This window comes from Phocoena sinus, chromosome 20 (genome assembly GCF_008692025.1).
Source record: "Phocoena sinus isolate mPhoSin1 chromosome 20, mPhoSin1.pri, whole genome shotgun sequence".
Classification (NCBI taxonomy): domain Eukaryota; kingdom Metazoa; phylum Chordata; class Mammalia; order Artiodactyla; family Phocoenidae; genus Phocoena; species Phocoena sinus.
In genome coordinates this window covers 13,118,464-13,134,583 of record NC_045782.1, presented here as the reverse complement: position 1 = coordinate 13,134,583, position 16,120 = coordinate 13,118,464, and the positions used below count along the sequence as shown (strand labels likewise).

Genomic DNA, 16,120 nt, shown 5'->3' with positions numbered 1-16,120 from the left:
ATACTAATAAAAGAAAAACACCTGGAAAACCCCTCAAATAATATTTGAAAATTAAACAACACACTTCTAAGTAACCTATGGGTAAAATAAGAACTCATAAGAGAGGGACTTCCCTGGTTGTCCAGTCGCTAAGACTCCACGCTCCCAGTGCAGGGGGCGCGGGTTTGATCCCTTGTCAGGGAACTAGACCTCACATTCATGCCGCAACTAAGAGTTCGCATGCTGCAACTGAAAGATCCTCCATGCCATGACTGAAGACCCTGCGTGCCGTAACTAAGACCTGATGCAGCCAAATAAATAAATAAATTTTAAAAATACATATATAATTTGAGTAAAAAAAAACAAAACGACAAAAAAAGAACTCACAAGGGAAATTAGAAAACATTTTTAACTGAATGAAAATGAAAACCTAACAAAATTTGAGGGATACAGGGCTTCCCTGGTGGCACAGTGGTTAAGCATCCACCTGCCAATGCAGGGGACATGGGTTTGAGCCCTGGTCCAGGAATATCCCACATGCCACGGAGCAACTAAGCCCCTGTGCCACAACTACTGAGGCTGCGCTCCGGAACCCACGAGCCACAACTACTGAACCCCCGTACCACAACTACTGAAGCTCGCGTGCCTAGATCCTGTGCTCCGCAACGAGAGAAGCCACCGCAATGAGAAACCTGGGAACCTCAATGAAGAGTAGCCCCCACTCGCCGCAACTAGAAAAAGCCAGCACGCAGCAACGAAGACCCAACACAGGCAAAAATAAATAAATAAAAAATAAATTAATTAAAAAAAAAACAACAACTTGAGGGATGCAGCTAAAGCAGTGCTTTTATTAAAAGGAGATTTTTCAGCACTGAATATTTCTATTAAAATGAAAGGTCCAAAACTGTCATCATCTAGCCTTTTACCTTAACAAACTAGAAAACTAACAGCAAATTAAACCCAAAGTAAGCAAAAGAGCAGAATCGATGAAATAGAAAAGAGAAAAATAAAAATCAATGAAACTGGGCTTCCCTGGTGGCGGTTGAGAATCCGTCTGCCAATGCAGGGGACACGGGTTCGAGCCCTGGTCCGGGAAGATCCCACATGTCGCAGAGCAACTAAGCCCATGCGTCACAACTACTGAGGCCCACGTACCTAGAGCCCGTGGTCCGCAACAAGAGAAGCCCGCACACCGCAATGAAGAGTAGCCCCCATTCACTGCAACTAGAGAAAGCCCACGCGCAGCAACAAAGACCCAACGCAGCCAAAAATAAATTAATTAAATTAAAAAAAAAAATCAGTGAAACCAAAAGATCAATCTTTTTTTTTTTTTTCGCTACGCCTCTCACTGTTGCGGCCTCTCCCGCTGCGGAGCACAGGCTCCAGACACGCAGGCTCAGCAGCCATGGCTCACGGGCCCAGCCGCTCCGCGGCATGTGGGATCTTCCCAGATTGGGGCACGAACCCACGTCCCCTGCATCGGCAGGCGGACTCTCAACCACTGCGCCACCAGGGAAGCCCAAAGATCAATCTTTGAAAAAGAGAGCAACTACAAAATACCAAACGATATAATCAACACTTTAAGGTAAGGAATACTTTTGCTAGGCAATTCTTGAAGTGAAAGCCCACACTGGCTGGAGTTATCACAGGAATTAGCCTTGAGCAAATAGTTTTCAGACAGGCAGGATGAAGTGACTCCTGGATGAGGTAACAGCCTGAATCAAATCACAAAAGCAAAACTGAGCATCTAGCTTGTGCTCAGGATGAGACAACCAAGGCAACAGACCTATAGCAACGAGAGCGGAGAGCTGGGGACCAGAATGGGCTAGATCTGGGAACAAAGCAAATAGACTTCAGTAAGACAACTCCGAGTCTTAGTAAGTTCTCTGACTGTATTTGGTCCTTTGAATCACAAGCTGCATGGTTTGTATCACAGAACACTCCAGTTCTGCTGCAGTTACCGGTGCTTTATTCCCATTAGGGAGTAAGTATGAATTCCCAAGGAGTTATCACATTCCTTTAAGAATAGCAGAAGTTCCTGGGGATGAGGGGAGGCAAGAAAGAGAATAATACTGAGTGATTCCATGTACTAGGTACCATGGTAAGAACTTCACACATACTAAGTCTTCATAAAAAAAACAAATTCAATTCACATAACCTGCCCATCATGGCACATGACCAACTTGGATGGGAATGTGGAAAATAAAACTGATGTTAGGAAAAAAAAAAAAAAACAAAAAATTGATGTTAGGATGATGGGATTCTGGGTGTTTTCTGGGTTCTGTTAGTATTTAATTTCTTTTTACTATAAGTGAAAACGTAACTGGTAAAAAATTAATGGGAACTTTTACTGTGTCCTTTTGAACCATGGTACATTAGACAACAAATTTTTTCCATCTAAAACTAAACACATAGCTGGGGCAGGGGAGATGAACAGGCAGAGAACAGAGGACTTTTAGGGCAGCAAAGATACTCTCTATGATATTTTAATGATGGATATGTGTTCTTATACATCTGCCTAAACCCACAGAATATATACCACCAAGAGTGAACCCTAAGGTAAACTAAGGACTTTGGGTGGTTATGATGTGTCGATGTAGGCTCATCCTTGGTAAAAAAAAAGGTACCACTCTGGTGAGTCATGTTGATAATGGAGGAGGCTCTGCACATGTGGGGGCAGGGGTTAATGGGAAATCTCTGTGCCTTCCTCTCAATTTTATTATAAATCTAAAAGTGCTCTAAAAAAACAGTTTTCAAAAAATACATAATGTAAAATAAAAGTCAAAACAAAACAAGAACAGAGAAATACATCTACTGCCAGGCAAAGATGTTCTTTTCCTCTTGGCTTTAGACTTTAAGTCATCTACACATGCTTAAAGGGATTCCCTGGTGAAGGACAGAGAGAATGCTGTTTGTGGGAAGACAGGGAACTCAGCAGGAAGGTGGCCTTATGGTCCTTCATAAGCTAAAGCTAAGTAGGCTGCACCTTGTAAGTCATATGATCTAATGTGGTGCATTTCTATTTTCCTTCTGTTATTCCTGGCCCATATCAAAGTCTTGTTTAAATGTTCCAGTCTTATTTCATAGCTACTACTAGGACTGAAGGAGTCCTGGCTCGAAGCCTGGGCTACTGCACTGCATGTACATAAAGCAAGAATGGGGGTAGCACCTAAAGTGCCCCCATCAGTAATAACTACAAGTGAGTCTGGGGGGAAGGACAAGAATAGCGCCATAAGGTCCAGCCACCTCTAGTCCTACTGGAGATTTCCCTTCTATTATCAACCTTGGAGGACCAAGAAATTTTATTACAAGAACTGCTTTACCTTAACACACCTCAGGAAACAAATTCCAATACTGTACTATCTGATCATAATCTCTGAGATGCCTCTAATCAATGACAGCAAACATTTATTACAAAATCTGTTGAGTAATATAGCATATTATAAGCATCATTTCTCGCAAAAGCTCTCTGAGCTAGCTAGCATATCAGTACCCCCATTTTATGGATGAGAGAACTAAGGCCCAGAGTGGGTGAGTGACTTAACCCAGACCCCAAGAGTAATGTGGTAGAGCTATGACTAAACCTAGTCTGACTCCAGAACCCACTACTCTAAGGACTATATTAAACTGCCTACCTGACCTCTGACAGTCCTCCTTTACTCAGGCTCTTACCTCTCACACATATATTCCTTTGATCCCTGTATTTTTTCCCGAGGCCACTGGCCTCTTCTGGTCTCTTCCTTCTCTCCCTCCCAATATCCAGGATTCCAATAGGGGCCAGCACCCTTGATTCCCCTGCATCCAACCCCTTACCACTCCACAACAGCCCTCTGGCAAAACCCTAGTCCTAAATCAGCACTACAATCTATCCACCTTCTCCAGCCCGTTGCTGAGAGCTTGAGAAGCTGAGAAGTTCTGGGAAGAGCCCACACTCACTCACAGTTGTCTTCACTCTCTTAAAGCCCTCAGTGCAGTTTCTTCAACAATTGAATCCCACCCTCACCACTGTGCTCAAGTCCAGCACCCCCTGCCCCTCACTCCAGCCCAGGTGAAGCTGAAAAATGCAAGGTTTGTTATAACTTCCCACTAAACTTATCTATATTCACAACTATGCAGACCTCTTTCTACTAGGTTCAGAGGATGCTTCCCTCTGTTTTCCCTTTACTCTATCCCTGCGGAGCAGACACCGTTCCATCACCTACCAGGATTCTCTGCTGCACTCTGAACTGCTACTGGCTCCTTACTGTACACATACTCCCATCACTCCCATTTTAAAATACCTGCCTTGACTTCTATCTCCCTCTAGGTGGCGTCTAATGTCCCTCCTCCTCCTCCTGCTCTGGCAAACTGACAGTCCTTGCCGTCTCCACTCCCTCACTTCCCATAAAGCCTCACCCACTGCAATCTGGCATTTATCCCCATATTCCTGAAACAGCTCTTGCTAAGGTCATCCATGACATCCTGACTGCCAAATCCAATGGATACTTCGGGCCTTATCTGACTGAAACACACTTAGGCAACTGACACTGTTAAGTGCCCATCCCAATTCCTGACAGGCTTGGCATCCATGGCCCGGCGCTCTCCCAGTCTGGCCGTGCTGCTCAGTGTTCCCTATGGTTCCAAACTCACCCCTCTGCTCTTCTTGCTCCTTACAATTTCCCCAGATAATCTTGCTCACTCTTGAGTTTTCAACCATCTCCTTTATATTGACAGACTCCTAAATCTATATTTGCAACCCAGACATCTTCCCCAAGCTTCAGATTCCAAAGTTATCTCCACTTGGACATCCTATAGGAACCTCTAAGTTGCCCCTAGTCGCTCTTACTTTCTCACCTCGTTTCTCTCCCTGGAGCTTCAAACTCATAATGCTTTTCATCAAATCTAAGAGGTATCACTAAATACACACACACATACATGTATTTTGGAACTGAAGAAATACGATATAAATAAGTGTCTGCTGGAACCTCTATGTGCATGTTCTCAGGAACGTCAAACTTTTTATATCCTAAACTAAGTTCATTTATCTTCTCTCCTAAACCTGCTCTTCTTTCTGTAGTCTTCCAGTTGATGGCACCAACATTCACCTAGCCACCCATGCCAAAAACTGAATGTTATTTTGACTTCCTTTCCCTCTGGCATTTCACCAAAATGAAGCTCTGCTGACTGTACCTACTATTTATCCAATCTGTTCCCCTCTGCGTACGTTCACGGTTCTCATCATCTCTATCTGGACTTCAGCAGTAGTCCCCAAACCTCATCTTTCCTCCTCCTCTTCTGAATCCATCTTCCCCACAGCCGCACGAGTGAACCACCTAACACGGAACGGAAATCTGAAAAAGTCACTCCCATGCTCAAGACCCTTATGGAATTTTATTTTTGGCCACGCCATGCGGCACGCGGGATCTTAGTTCCCCAACCAGGGATCAAACCTGTGTCCCCTGAATTGGGAGCCCAGAGTCTTAACCACTGGACTGCCAGGGAAGTCCCCTGGGACTCTTATGGGATTCTTAACAAGGCAGGTGATGCTCTCCATGATCTAGCTCTGCTTACCTATCCAGCCTCCATCTCCTCCACAGTTTTATTGTTGTAAACCCAAACTTTTTATGGCCTCACATGTACCACGCTGGCTACCTCTTCATACCTCTGGCTGAAAGAATGCTCTCCCTCACCTGCCTCTCACATGTTATTTCCTTCAGGAAGTCTTTCTCTCTTCCTCTCCCAGACTGGGCTACAGTCATGAACCTGAGGATTCTCAAAGATTCCCAAGTAACACAAGAGCTCTATAAACACATTGTACTGTAGTTCTCTTGACTATGCACTGTCTCTCCAACTAGGTAGTGAGCTCTTGGAAGGCAGAGACTGTATGTCACATGTAGTGTGTGTGTAACACCTTGAACACAGTGGCTATCAACAAACACAAATGGAATGAATGAGTTACACAATTCCTGTTATCTGACTCTTGGACGATATAAACCAACCTAAAAAGACAAAACACTTTTTCCCTGCACTATACTAAAAAAAAAAAAAAAAAAAAATTACCATGAGGGACTTCAGGTAAGGAATATTAAGATAAAAAAAAAATGTGTCCTTGGGCTTCCCTGGTGGCGCAGTGGTTGAGAGTCCTCCTGCCGATGCAGGGGACACGGGTTCGTGCCCCGGTCCGGGAAGATTCCACATGCCGTGGAGCAGCTGGGCCCATGAGCCATGGCTGCTGAGCCTGCACGTCTGGAGCCTGTGCTCCGCAACGGGAGAAGCCACAACAGTGACAGGCCCGCGTACCGCAAAATATAGTATCCTTAACAGAACTATTACTAAAAAATTGGAAACCTTCTTTATATGCTGCATATTTAAAGGGATATGAAGGCCAGAAGGAGAGAAAATGTTACAACTAAGAGTTATTCTAAGAGAAACCAGGATGACGCGATTTTTTTTTAATCCACGGAGGCATTTTATTTCTATGTATATATAACGTTCCTAGAAAATGAATACTCCCTGTGTGTTTTTATGTCTTGCTTCTTTGTGGTCCACAATGCCAGCTGAGTTGTCAGTACAATGAAACCAAACTGATGGAGCAAGAGCAGAATATTCTGCTATTTTTCTAGATCTTTGAGTTGCACAGCAAATCTGGGGCTGATCACTTCACTTGTTTAACTTGCCTGTGAAATTCACAGTTTTGCCCGCTCTGTGATCATCAATGATTTCAAATTCACCAGTGTAACCCTGCCTCATTATTACAGTTAGAAACTGGACAGTGACTCTGGAACACAACCTAATAACAACCTAGCACTTCCCTCTCTTTTTGGCATTACTGATGCCCTTGAGAGTATCAGCCAGGACATTCATGTGCACCATTAGTGGAACGGGAAGGCAGCAGAAAAGAGCAAGGCGACTTTTTAAACCTTGCAGAAACTTAAGCACACACAGTTAACAAATCCTCAGATTACTCTTTTTCAATTCCAGCTGCCTTCGTCTGGGCCTTTGGAAACAAGCGAAGGGGACATAAACACTGAGATACAGCTCATTATACTTGCTTCTTAACATGCACATTACGTTACGGGTCAAAAGATGAACTGTATGACCTGGAAAACAAGTCTGGGGACAATGCAAAAATGGGGCTTTCTGTTCAAATTTAAAAATCCAATTTCTACCCTGACCTTAACTTAGAATCATCACAACTACACAGAAGTAGGCTATAGATTTCCTACAGGGAATTCTCAGGAAACAACTGTGAGGTGATGTGACACTCTAAGCTGCTGTACCGTAAAGCATGGAGACTAGTACACTGGACACAGTTGGGAAAAAAGGAGAGCAAAGGAGGGAAGAGCTGAAAGGGATGTGAGACAGACAAAGGACACTACTGCTGTATGTACCTTGGTGAAGGTGGTGGAGCCAGAGGCCATCAGAATTTGACGCACACGGTTGTGGAAGCGCTGCATTGACTCATCATCCACACGCAGGAAACACTGAGCTGTTCGCTCCTTAGTAACCTAAACCATAAGGTCAAGGTTAACTATCTCTGGAACTGCCACAGGAACAAGAACCACCACTGAGCCCTACCCTCCCAACAGAGCTCAACCAACTGACAATGAAAAGGTGTGCAGTATGCCTCACCCCACCTACGCAGGATGTACAGGCATGGTAATGCTACTCCTACTACCCCCTGGTCCCGCTCCAGGCTGTACCTCATTCTGTAGGTTCCAGACCCCATCCTTGTGGGTGAACTCCTCATAGCTGGTGCGGCATTTAGGCAGGATGCGGCACTCAAAACCACACATGTTGAACAGCAGGTTGGGGTTGTCCTTACTGTACACGGACACGAAGCTGTTCTCCCACTGAACTGTAGTCACTGAGCGTGGCAGACGGTTCTTGATGTCCCAGAACACTGCCCGACCCCTGCCCACAGAGAACATAGGGTCACATCAGTCTCCTAGAAGGAACTTCCCTTCAAAGGCCAGACTGATGATATCCCAACAGAGTACACCCTCCCACCCAGGACACCACCTTATAAATTCCCTCTAATTGTCCTCTGGGTCCCTAAGGTTGATTCCAGCTCCCACTGCCCCAATTTAGACTCACAAGTTGACATCATGCTTCATGAGGCGCATGCGGGCGTCTCGGGGCCAGCATTTCTTGTTATTATAGCCAACGATGTTTTCATTGTTGGGGTCAGGGTGCTCTGTCAGGTAACGCTGGATCAGGTCCCGAGCCTCATCTGCTGTGAACCTACACCAGACAAGGTGCGACGCTGAGGGCCAAGCACACTGCGACCTCACGAGGCCTACAGCTCCACAGACGGGGGCCACCCCCAACCTGCACCCTACTCACAGGACTTCATCCCATTTTAGAGCCCCAACCCAGCAGCAAGTCAACTAAGGTACAAGAGCTGCTTCCAGAAGCTGGGCATGTACCTCAACACCCTGCAAGGATAACAATCCAGGCAAGGCCTCACCTGAAAAAAATATGGATGCGATCGATGTATCTGCAGAAAAGACGGATGGGGTGGGCAGCCTCAGTGGCTATGTCTTGGAAACTGAGAAAATCATTTGGCATCTGAGGGGGACCAGCCATCTCACTGGCCCGGTGCAATCCCAACACAAGCAAATCCATAACCAAGCCATAGTACTGTACGATGAATGAGGCAAACTGCAGGCCTCTAATGATCCCATATGAATTCGTATGGTTCATGTCCTAGAAAGAAAGACAACTCTTGACCATGGCCGAGTCCCAGGCTTCTCGGGGCCCATCCTCTTTTGCCCTCCCCACGGCAAACCCCAACTCAGTGGGCCAGACAACCACCCCTCCCCCAATTCCTTGCCACCCTGCCCCCAAGACACACCTTGTAGTTGATGACGACGTTGTTCTTGGCTGTCATGTAGTCGGCTATGTTGTGGTCCACGATGAGGCGCAGCAGCCGATTAAGCAGGGTCAAATCTATCTTCTCATACATCTTCTCAAACCGGGACTCCAGCATGACGTTGCACTCGCCCTCACTTGTCTCCCACACGTCCTGCAGGTTGTTGATGCCTGAGGAGTAGGGAACACACGTCTCCAGCAGGTTGGAAATTCCGTTTCAGAACTAGTGCCTACAGGAGCTATCACATTCATAACCCGATCACACACCCCTCTATTCATTCATCTGTACTGCTAGGAGAGTCAGCTGTGCTCAGCGTAACCTCAACACCGTTTCCTGGGTACCATGCACCAAGACAGGAAACGAATTATGCCGACTGGATGAGAAATTTCACACGGAACTTAATTCATCTCCCTTCCTCAAGGGCAATCCCAGAAAAGCTTTACCTTGGCACCACTTGTAAACAAGCAGAGGAGGTGGTTCTGTGTCAGCAGGCTTGATCCAGGGTGGGAAAAGGCGGCGCTTGTCAGCTTCATACCACAGGTACTGGTCCAGGTAGGCATCAGTTATCTTCTCCAGTGGCTCCACATCATACACTGGCACCAGGTGGCTATAGAGATCCATGAACTCAATGCCCACCTGTGGGACAAGGAAGCTGGCTCACACCAACCCCCCAATCATCTGAGGCAACCTGCCACCCTGGGTGCCATGAATGAATCACAAAGCCAAAGGAAAACGTGGAGGGTATCTGACTCACTTCTTTAAAGGCTCTCTGTGTGAGGAGGTGACGCTTGATGCGGGACAATGCCTCGTGGGGGTTGTCATAGGCTTGCTCGATCAGACCTAGCTCCTCCCTCTGCGACTGGTTTAACCGAGACTTCACACTAACAAGGCAAGAGTAAAGGTGAAAGGGAAAACCAAGAGGAAGCCATCCCCAGAAGGCCTTCTTTCTTTGGACTCTGACGATGATGCCATTCTTCCCCCGTGACCTCCCCACAGGAGCCTGTCTACTCTACTCCTCACCTGTAAGCTTCCTTGAGCCGCTCCAAGGCCAAGATGAGCAACTTGGTGTCATGCTTGTAGGAGAGTGGGGGGAATGGGATGGGTGAGAACCTACGGCTTTCCAGCCAATGCACAGTGGTGGTATACACCGCCACCGCTTCTTCTGCTGTGATGTAAGGCCCGTCCTGCGAAGTGGACATGAGAATTAGCTTCCCACCATAGCCCAATCCCACCAGGGCAAGGTATGGTCCCAACTTCACAGTCCACCCTCCTGCCCAGCCCCACACACCAAGCCCAGCCTACTCTGCCCAACCTTTAGGTAGTTGTGCTGCCGCTCTTGTTCTGCCTTCAGGTAGAGCCGAGTGAGGCGTCCCAGGTTCTTTTTGCAAACAGTCTTGTCTACAGTGGCCCCACGGCGGATCCGTTCTCGGTTGTAGTGCGCAGTGTTGGTCCACCAGTCAGCCTTGGCCTTCACGTATCGAAGGATCATGTTCTCTATAGGTGTTGGCAAACCAGGGACCTAAAAGTGCAAAAGGCACAATGAAAAAGTGATGGGAGCCACGTGCCCCCCTACGACATTCCAGAAGTGGCAATCCTGAGCACAGGAAGATGATGTCTATGCCTCCTCGGAGCTGGGGAGATGCCCACCTTCCAGGGAATATTGGCCTTCCAGCAGCGCCAGGCTTCACTGAGGTGTTGCAGGATTGTCCGGGCCTTGTTCTGTTTGATCCCCTCAGGCATCATGTCCAGAATGTCATGCATCACAGCTGCCCGAAGCTCAAGGTCAAAATGTGACTCCACTCGCTGCTTTGTTACGGTCTTTGCCACCCCCTTTGAGTGTCGGCCTAGAAGTGAAAGTGAGTAAAAGCAAGATTTGTTGCTCCTAATAAGCGTCTCTACCTGCATGCCGTCGCTTACCATGGTTATAATGAAATCAGTAAGTATAAACAAAGCCCAGCACATGCAATAAGATACGTCAGATATTCAGAACTACGCTTCTGAGGAATTTCCATCCTGTAAATGCTCGATAGCCTCAAGGCCCCAAAGCGAAGCCCAAGACCCAGAATATGAGGTCAGACTCATTGGAGACTGGGTCTTAGAGGCAATCCAACAGGAAGGGATTCTCAATCTCGAACAAGGACAAGGGACAGTACAGGAACACACGTGATCTACCCTTGAAGTGATAATGGGAGAAGCTGGACACGGAGAAAACCACTTACCTTCAAACTGCCGGGCCAGGAGGTTACCCAGCCATCGCTCCAGCAAAGGGGTGATGCCACGCATGAAAAACAGCCAGACTCGCCAGCCAGCAGCCCAGAAACCACAGCCAGGGCCCTTCCCTACAGGGCCCTAGGAGTCCAAGCAGAAATCAGGAATACAAGTTAACAATGCATTCAGACAACAACAGAAAATTGGGCAGAGGTGAGGCAAAGAGCACACGTATGGCAGTTAAGGGAAAAAATGGGAAAACTCTGAGACCTCCATATCTAAAATGGAGTAAATGAAAAAACCAGTCACTGAGATTCTCTATTTAGACCCAAAAGTGCGCTTTGAGGGGAAGTGTTGAGATTCATGAGACGAGGGCAGTAATGAAACAGTCAGAGCCTCTCTCCAAACAGGTGCCTGGAAAGAGTCCTGACTCAATGTAAAAATTAATACGGATCTGAGAACATGAATATACGAGGGCAGGGTCCTACCGTGTTGAAGCGGTAATAGATGAGATGCTTCAGGTCCTTGCACATGCGAATCTGCCGCATCAGCTTATATTTGTACCGGTACATGCCCGTCAGCTGCCCCACGTGGGCAAAGATATACTGCAACCCATCTGCCAGCTGCAACACAATTGCCCCATCAGGCTTTAAGCTAGAGCCAGATCCACGATCAGCCCAGGCTTCACCCAGCTTCTCCACCTGGAGCCAGGACTGAGCATTCCTAGCCTCACCTGGAAGGCATCCACATTGCCCAACCGATACTGCACATGACTGTCCACCACCAGCTTAGTTAAGCGCAGAACCTCTCGACACAGATGGAAAGCATTCCCAAAACGAGATTTCTTTCGTTCCTGGAAATGAGGCCAAGGACAGAAACAACATTTGCCAGCAATAGTCTGGACTGGATGTATGCCCTCCTTAGAGCCCAGAGCAAAGCCAGTCTATCCCTCAGCCCAGGAGACCCCTAAGGTCCAACGCAGGTACCTTGGTGGTGAGCGTCTTGACAGGCTTGAGGTTGAAGTTGTAGTCCAGGTGCAGATAGTTGAGATTTTTACGGTGAATGAGAAGGTTGAGCATGTTGTAGCCCTGGCGGCAAACCTGTAGCCCCACCTCCACCCAGTCCAGCTTTGTAGACTGAAAGAATTTGGTGGCTTTGAAGGAACGGAACAGATACCTGGGGTGGGAATAAGGAATGAGAGCTAGACTCCTGATCATCTCTGGAATGGAAAAAGTCTGAGCAGGGGCCCTAGGGCACCTCACCTCTTCTTCTGCGCTTTAGGGGGCCGGTGCTTCAGGGCATTCAGCACATAGTACTTAAGCAGCTTCTGGTAGGAGACCCTCACTTTCACAGGCTGCCCAGCAGGACAATGCTCCCGATACCTGAAAAAACAAGCCCACCAGAGCCTGGCCCATCTCTCCTTCCAGCGCTCTGCTAAAGGATGTACGCCCACCTAGCTGGAGTCTTTCCTCCTGTACATCCACTACTATCCCCCCAGGTAGAAGTCTTACCAGTTCTTGACAAGGGGAATGTCTAAGGCCCGGCGGGTGCGACCAGAGCGTAGGTTGAAGGGCCGTGGGGCCCAAAGCAGGGCAATGCCATTGGCTGTATTGTCTGTATAGAGGGGTGTGTCTTTCAAGAAGGGCTCCACAAACTCTGGAAGCTCAAACTCCTCGTCGTCATCTGGCAATGGTTCCTGACTCTGAAAGAAGAACCCCCGAGGGTTTATTTAGCTCCCGCTGATCTGGGCAGACACTTGGGATCAGAGGGAAACTCTCTGGGGCCAAGTACAGTGGCTACATCTGCCATGGAAACTGAGCTGCCTGACAAGAGAATCCCTGAAGGGCCAGGGCAAAGGGGACCAAGGGAGCAGAGAACAAGGCAGGGCCAACCAGGAAAGCAAGCAGCACTCCTCACACCCCAACTGGCTCACCAGCAGAAGGTCTCCTAGGGGATCCCCCAATACCAGGAAGAGGTGAACACTGCCATCACCTTCTGTCCAAGCTCCAAAAACTGGGCTTGGGGAAGGAGATCTGTTCATGTTAAGAACGTAATGGAACGTGGATCAACATCAAAGACATTACGCTAAGTGTTAAGACCCAGCCACAAAAGACCACGTACTGTATGATTCCATTTATATGAAGTGTCCAAAATAGGCAAATCTACAGTGACAGAAAGCAGATTAGCAGTTACCTAGGCAAGGAAGATTCAAGGGAAATAGAGTGACTACTAATGGGTGCAGGGTTTCTCTCTGAGGAAATGAAAATGTTCTAAAATTAACCGTGGTGATGGTTGCACAAGTCTGTGAATAAACGAAAAACCACCGAATTATCCACTTTAAACGGGTGAATTGTGTGGTAGTGAATTACAGCTCAATAAAGGATTAAAAAAAAAAAAAAAAAAAAAACACGTTGGAAACAGACCAGAATAAGACCACATAGAGTCCCAGAGGAGAAATGATAAAACCCAAATGGATAATCATAGAAACAAGATTATACCAATAACTTGGTCTGAGCCAAGTGCCAAACTCTCACGTTAGCTTACAGCTAGAGGGGAACACTTAAGGATGGAAAACATGTCTCCCTCTAGCTGAATTTTTATCTAGTAACGCTTCTCGGACAGGGAGTCTCTCTTGAAGAGCTGATGTCAAACGTCCCTTCCTCTCACCTTGACAGAGTGCCTATGGGAAATTGGGTTGATCAAAGGATCAAAGTAGAAAGCTGGCAAATCAGGATCCTCAGTTTTGATGAACACAACATTAGGAGTGTGGTACCTAAAATGAAAGAAGAGTCAGCCAAGGTTCTCCTGCCCTGGCCCAACCTAAACGCCCACCTCTCCTTTCCCCCAGCTGGGTTCTAGCTCTCTCACCAGGTGAGGTGGACATGGTGCGGAAGGTTGTTGTACAAGTAAGGAAAAGCAATCTTGTACTCAGTGCGGATGGGCTGCCGGATAATGATCTTGTTAATATCATTGAATTCATTCCAGTCTTCATCCCTAGGGTGCAAAATCAAAGATGAGCAGACTAGTTAGGGCAGTTTGGAAACTACAATGGGATCTCAAGGATCAAGATGAGATTTTATGGGGCTTCCCTGGTGCTGCAGTGGTTAAGAATCCGCCTGCCAATGCAGGGGGCACGGGTTCGAGCCCTGGTCCGGGAAAATCCCACGTGCCGTGGAGCAACTAAGCCCGTGCGCCACAACGACTGGGCCCGCGCTCTAGAGCCCACGAGCCGCAACTACTGAGCCTGCGGGCTGCAACTACTGAAGCCCGTGAGCCTAGAGCCCGTGCTCCGCAACAAGAGAAGCCACTGCAGTGAGAAGCCAGTGCACTGCAACAAAAAGTAGCCCCCGCTCATCTCAACTAGAGAAAACCCGGTGCAGCAACAAAGACCCAACGCAGCCAATCAATGAATGAACGAACGAATGAATAAATAATTTATTTTAAAAACAGATTAGATTTTATTTAACCCAAGGTGCCTAAAATCTCTACTCTCTCCAACTTACTGTAGGTTGATGTCTCTGACAAGAGGCTCAAATTTGGGGCCTCCAGGAATGGCCATATTGAGTGCCTTGGAGGTAAAAAAGGCCTTCAGATCAAACAGATAGAAGTAATTGTCATCTACCAAGTCTGTCAGGAGCTGATTGGCCAGGCGGTAGAGAGTGGACATCATAGGCAGTGTGAACTGCCAGCGCTGGTAAGTGGAACCATTCACGTACCTAGGGAAAAAAAGAGGCCCACGTCAGCTAGGTACGCTAGCTAGCCAAGCCATACTACCCGTTGCTCTCCCAGGACCCCTTCTGAAGTTCCAAAATACTCAGTTCCAAAACCCTCACAGGAGTGGTAACTCCAACCATCACTCACTTCCGGCTGTCCCTCAATGGCTGGTGGTCATAGAACCAGTCCAACACCGGGGCATCTTCCTCAGGGTCCAGCTCTAGCTGAATTGCCTCCAGTGGTTCAACATCTAGGATGTTGTCAGCATAGTCCAAAGGCGGCTCCTCATCATCAAAAGGGGGGAAACGCATCCTCTTGAAATGCCTCCTGTCTCTTTTTTCTCGACGCATCATAATCCACATTGACCTGGAAGTCGACAATGTCACATAACGGTTTATACCCACTGCCTCCACAACCACCACCACCACAAACCATGTTCCAGCCCTTCTCACCCCCACTGGGAGATGTAGACAGGTTCAATAACCCAGGGAATCTCATTGACAAAGGAAATGGCTCCAGTGATGTGGTACAGCACAGGCACATCCCGAATCTGCTCCCAAGGCATAGGCATGTTCTCCAGGAGTTTGAGGACTGCATGGGGCATGTACTTTAGGGCACTGCAACAACAGGAAGACAGAGGATTCGAAGTGACAAGGTGTTCTGCTACCTGTACCATGCAGAGAAGCCACAAGGTAGCACAGTATCACATTCCACAGAAAACCGGTCTTACAGTCCAAACCCCCAAAGTTAGTACACAGGCCCTCCGTGACCAGGAACTCTGCCTCCCCACCTCCAGCTGTGCCACTTTGCTTCTTAAACATCACTGTCCCACAATACTGGGTGTCAGTCTCTCTAAATCAACAGCTGTTCCCTTAACAGACAGCTTTTAGGCTACCTCACAGTCTATTCTCTCCGTAGCTTTCCATAAAAAATAATAAAATATTTACCACACTTTACTTTAACCATTGTCTATTATGTCACTAGGCTATAAGCTCCAGAACGACCATTACTTCCTGTTCACTGCTATATCCCTGGCACACAGCACAGATCTCAAAAATATTTTTGAAATAAAACTTCCACAGCTGCCTTAGACCAGTTCATTAAGTGGCTAACAATTTTTTAAAATAAATTTATTTAATTATTTTATTCTTGGCTGTGATGGGTCTTCGCTGCCGCGCGGGGGCTTTCTCTAGTTGCAGCAAGCAGGGGCTACTCTTTGTTGAGGTGGGCGGGCTTCTCATTGCGGTGGCTTCTCTTGTTGCAGAGCACAGGTTCTAGGCACGCAGGCTTCAGTAGTTGTGGCTCGCGGGCTCTAGAGCGCAGGCTCAGTAGTTGTGGTGCATGGGTTTAGCTGCTCTGTGGCAT

The 16,120-nt window shown here is 47.4% G+C and overlaps 1 protein-coding gene and 1 pseudogene across 1 annotated transcript in view; both read right to left on the bottom strand.

Moving 5' to 3' along the window:
* PRPF8 (pre-mRNA processing factor 8) overlaps positions 1 to 16,120 on the bottom strand; it is a 37,900-nt gene that overhangs the window by 18,854 nt on the left and 2,926 nt on the right. Inside the window, exons 4-24 of the mRNA XM_032615936.1 lie at positions 15,208 to 15,372; positions 14,903 to 15,121; positions 14,545 to 14,757; positions 13,910 to 14,035; positions 13,709 to 13,814; positions 12,553 to 12,743; positions 12,304 to 12,423; positions 12,028 to 12,217; positions 11,775 to 11,894; positions 11,530 to 11,664; positions 11,053 to 11,182; positions 10,481 to 10,677; positions 10,146 to 10,352; positions 9,854 to 10,017; positions 9,588 to 9,714; positions 9,277 to 9,469; positions 8,816 to 9,003; positions 8,429 to 8,667; positions 8,056 to 8,202; positions 7,662 to 7,872; positions 7,350 to 7,466 (exon numbers count right to left, since the gene is read on the bottom strand). Coding sequence (XP_032471827.1) covers positions 7,350 to 7,466; positions 7,662 to 7,872; positions 8,056 to 8,202; positions 8,429 to 8,667; positions 8,816 to 9,003; positions 9,277 to 9,469; positions 9,588 to 9,714; positions 9,854 to 10,017; positions 10,146 to 10,352; positions 10,481 to 10,677; positions 11,053 to 11,182; positions 11,530 to 11,664; positions 11,775 to 11,894; positions 12,028 to 12,217; positions 12,304 to 12,423; positions 12,553 to 12,743; positions 13,709 to 13,814; positions 13,910 to 14,035; positions 14,545 to 14,757; positions 14,903 to 15,121; positions 15,208 to 15,372 — 3,505 coding nt within the window. The remainder of the gene's footprint in view (positions 1 to 7,349; positions 7,467 to 7,661; positions 7,873 to 8,055; positions 8,203 to 8,428; positions 8,668 to 8,815; positions 9,004 to 9,276; positions 9,470 to 9,587; positions 9,715 to 9,853; positions 10,018 to 10,145; positions 10,353 to 10,480; positions 10,678 to 11,052; positions 11,183 to 11,529; positions 11,665 to 11,774; positions 11,895 to 12,027; positions 12,218 to 12,303; positions 12,424 to 12,552; positions 12,744 to 13,708; positions 13,815 to 13,909; positions 14,036 to 14,544; positions 14,758 to 14,902; positions 15,122 to 15,207; positions 15,373 to 16,120) is intronic.
* Positions 6,315 to 7,339, bottom strand: LOC116745322 (annotated as a pseudogene).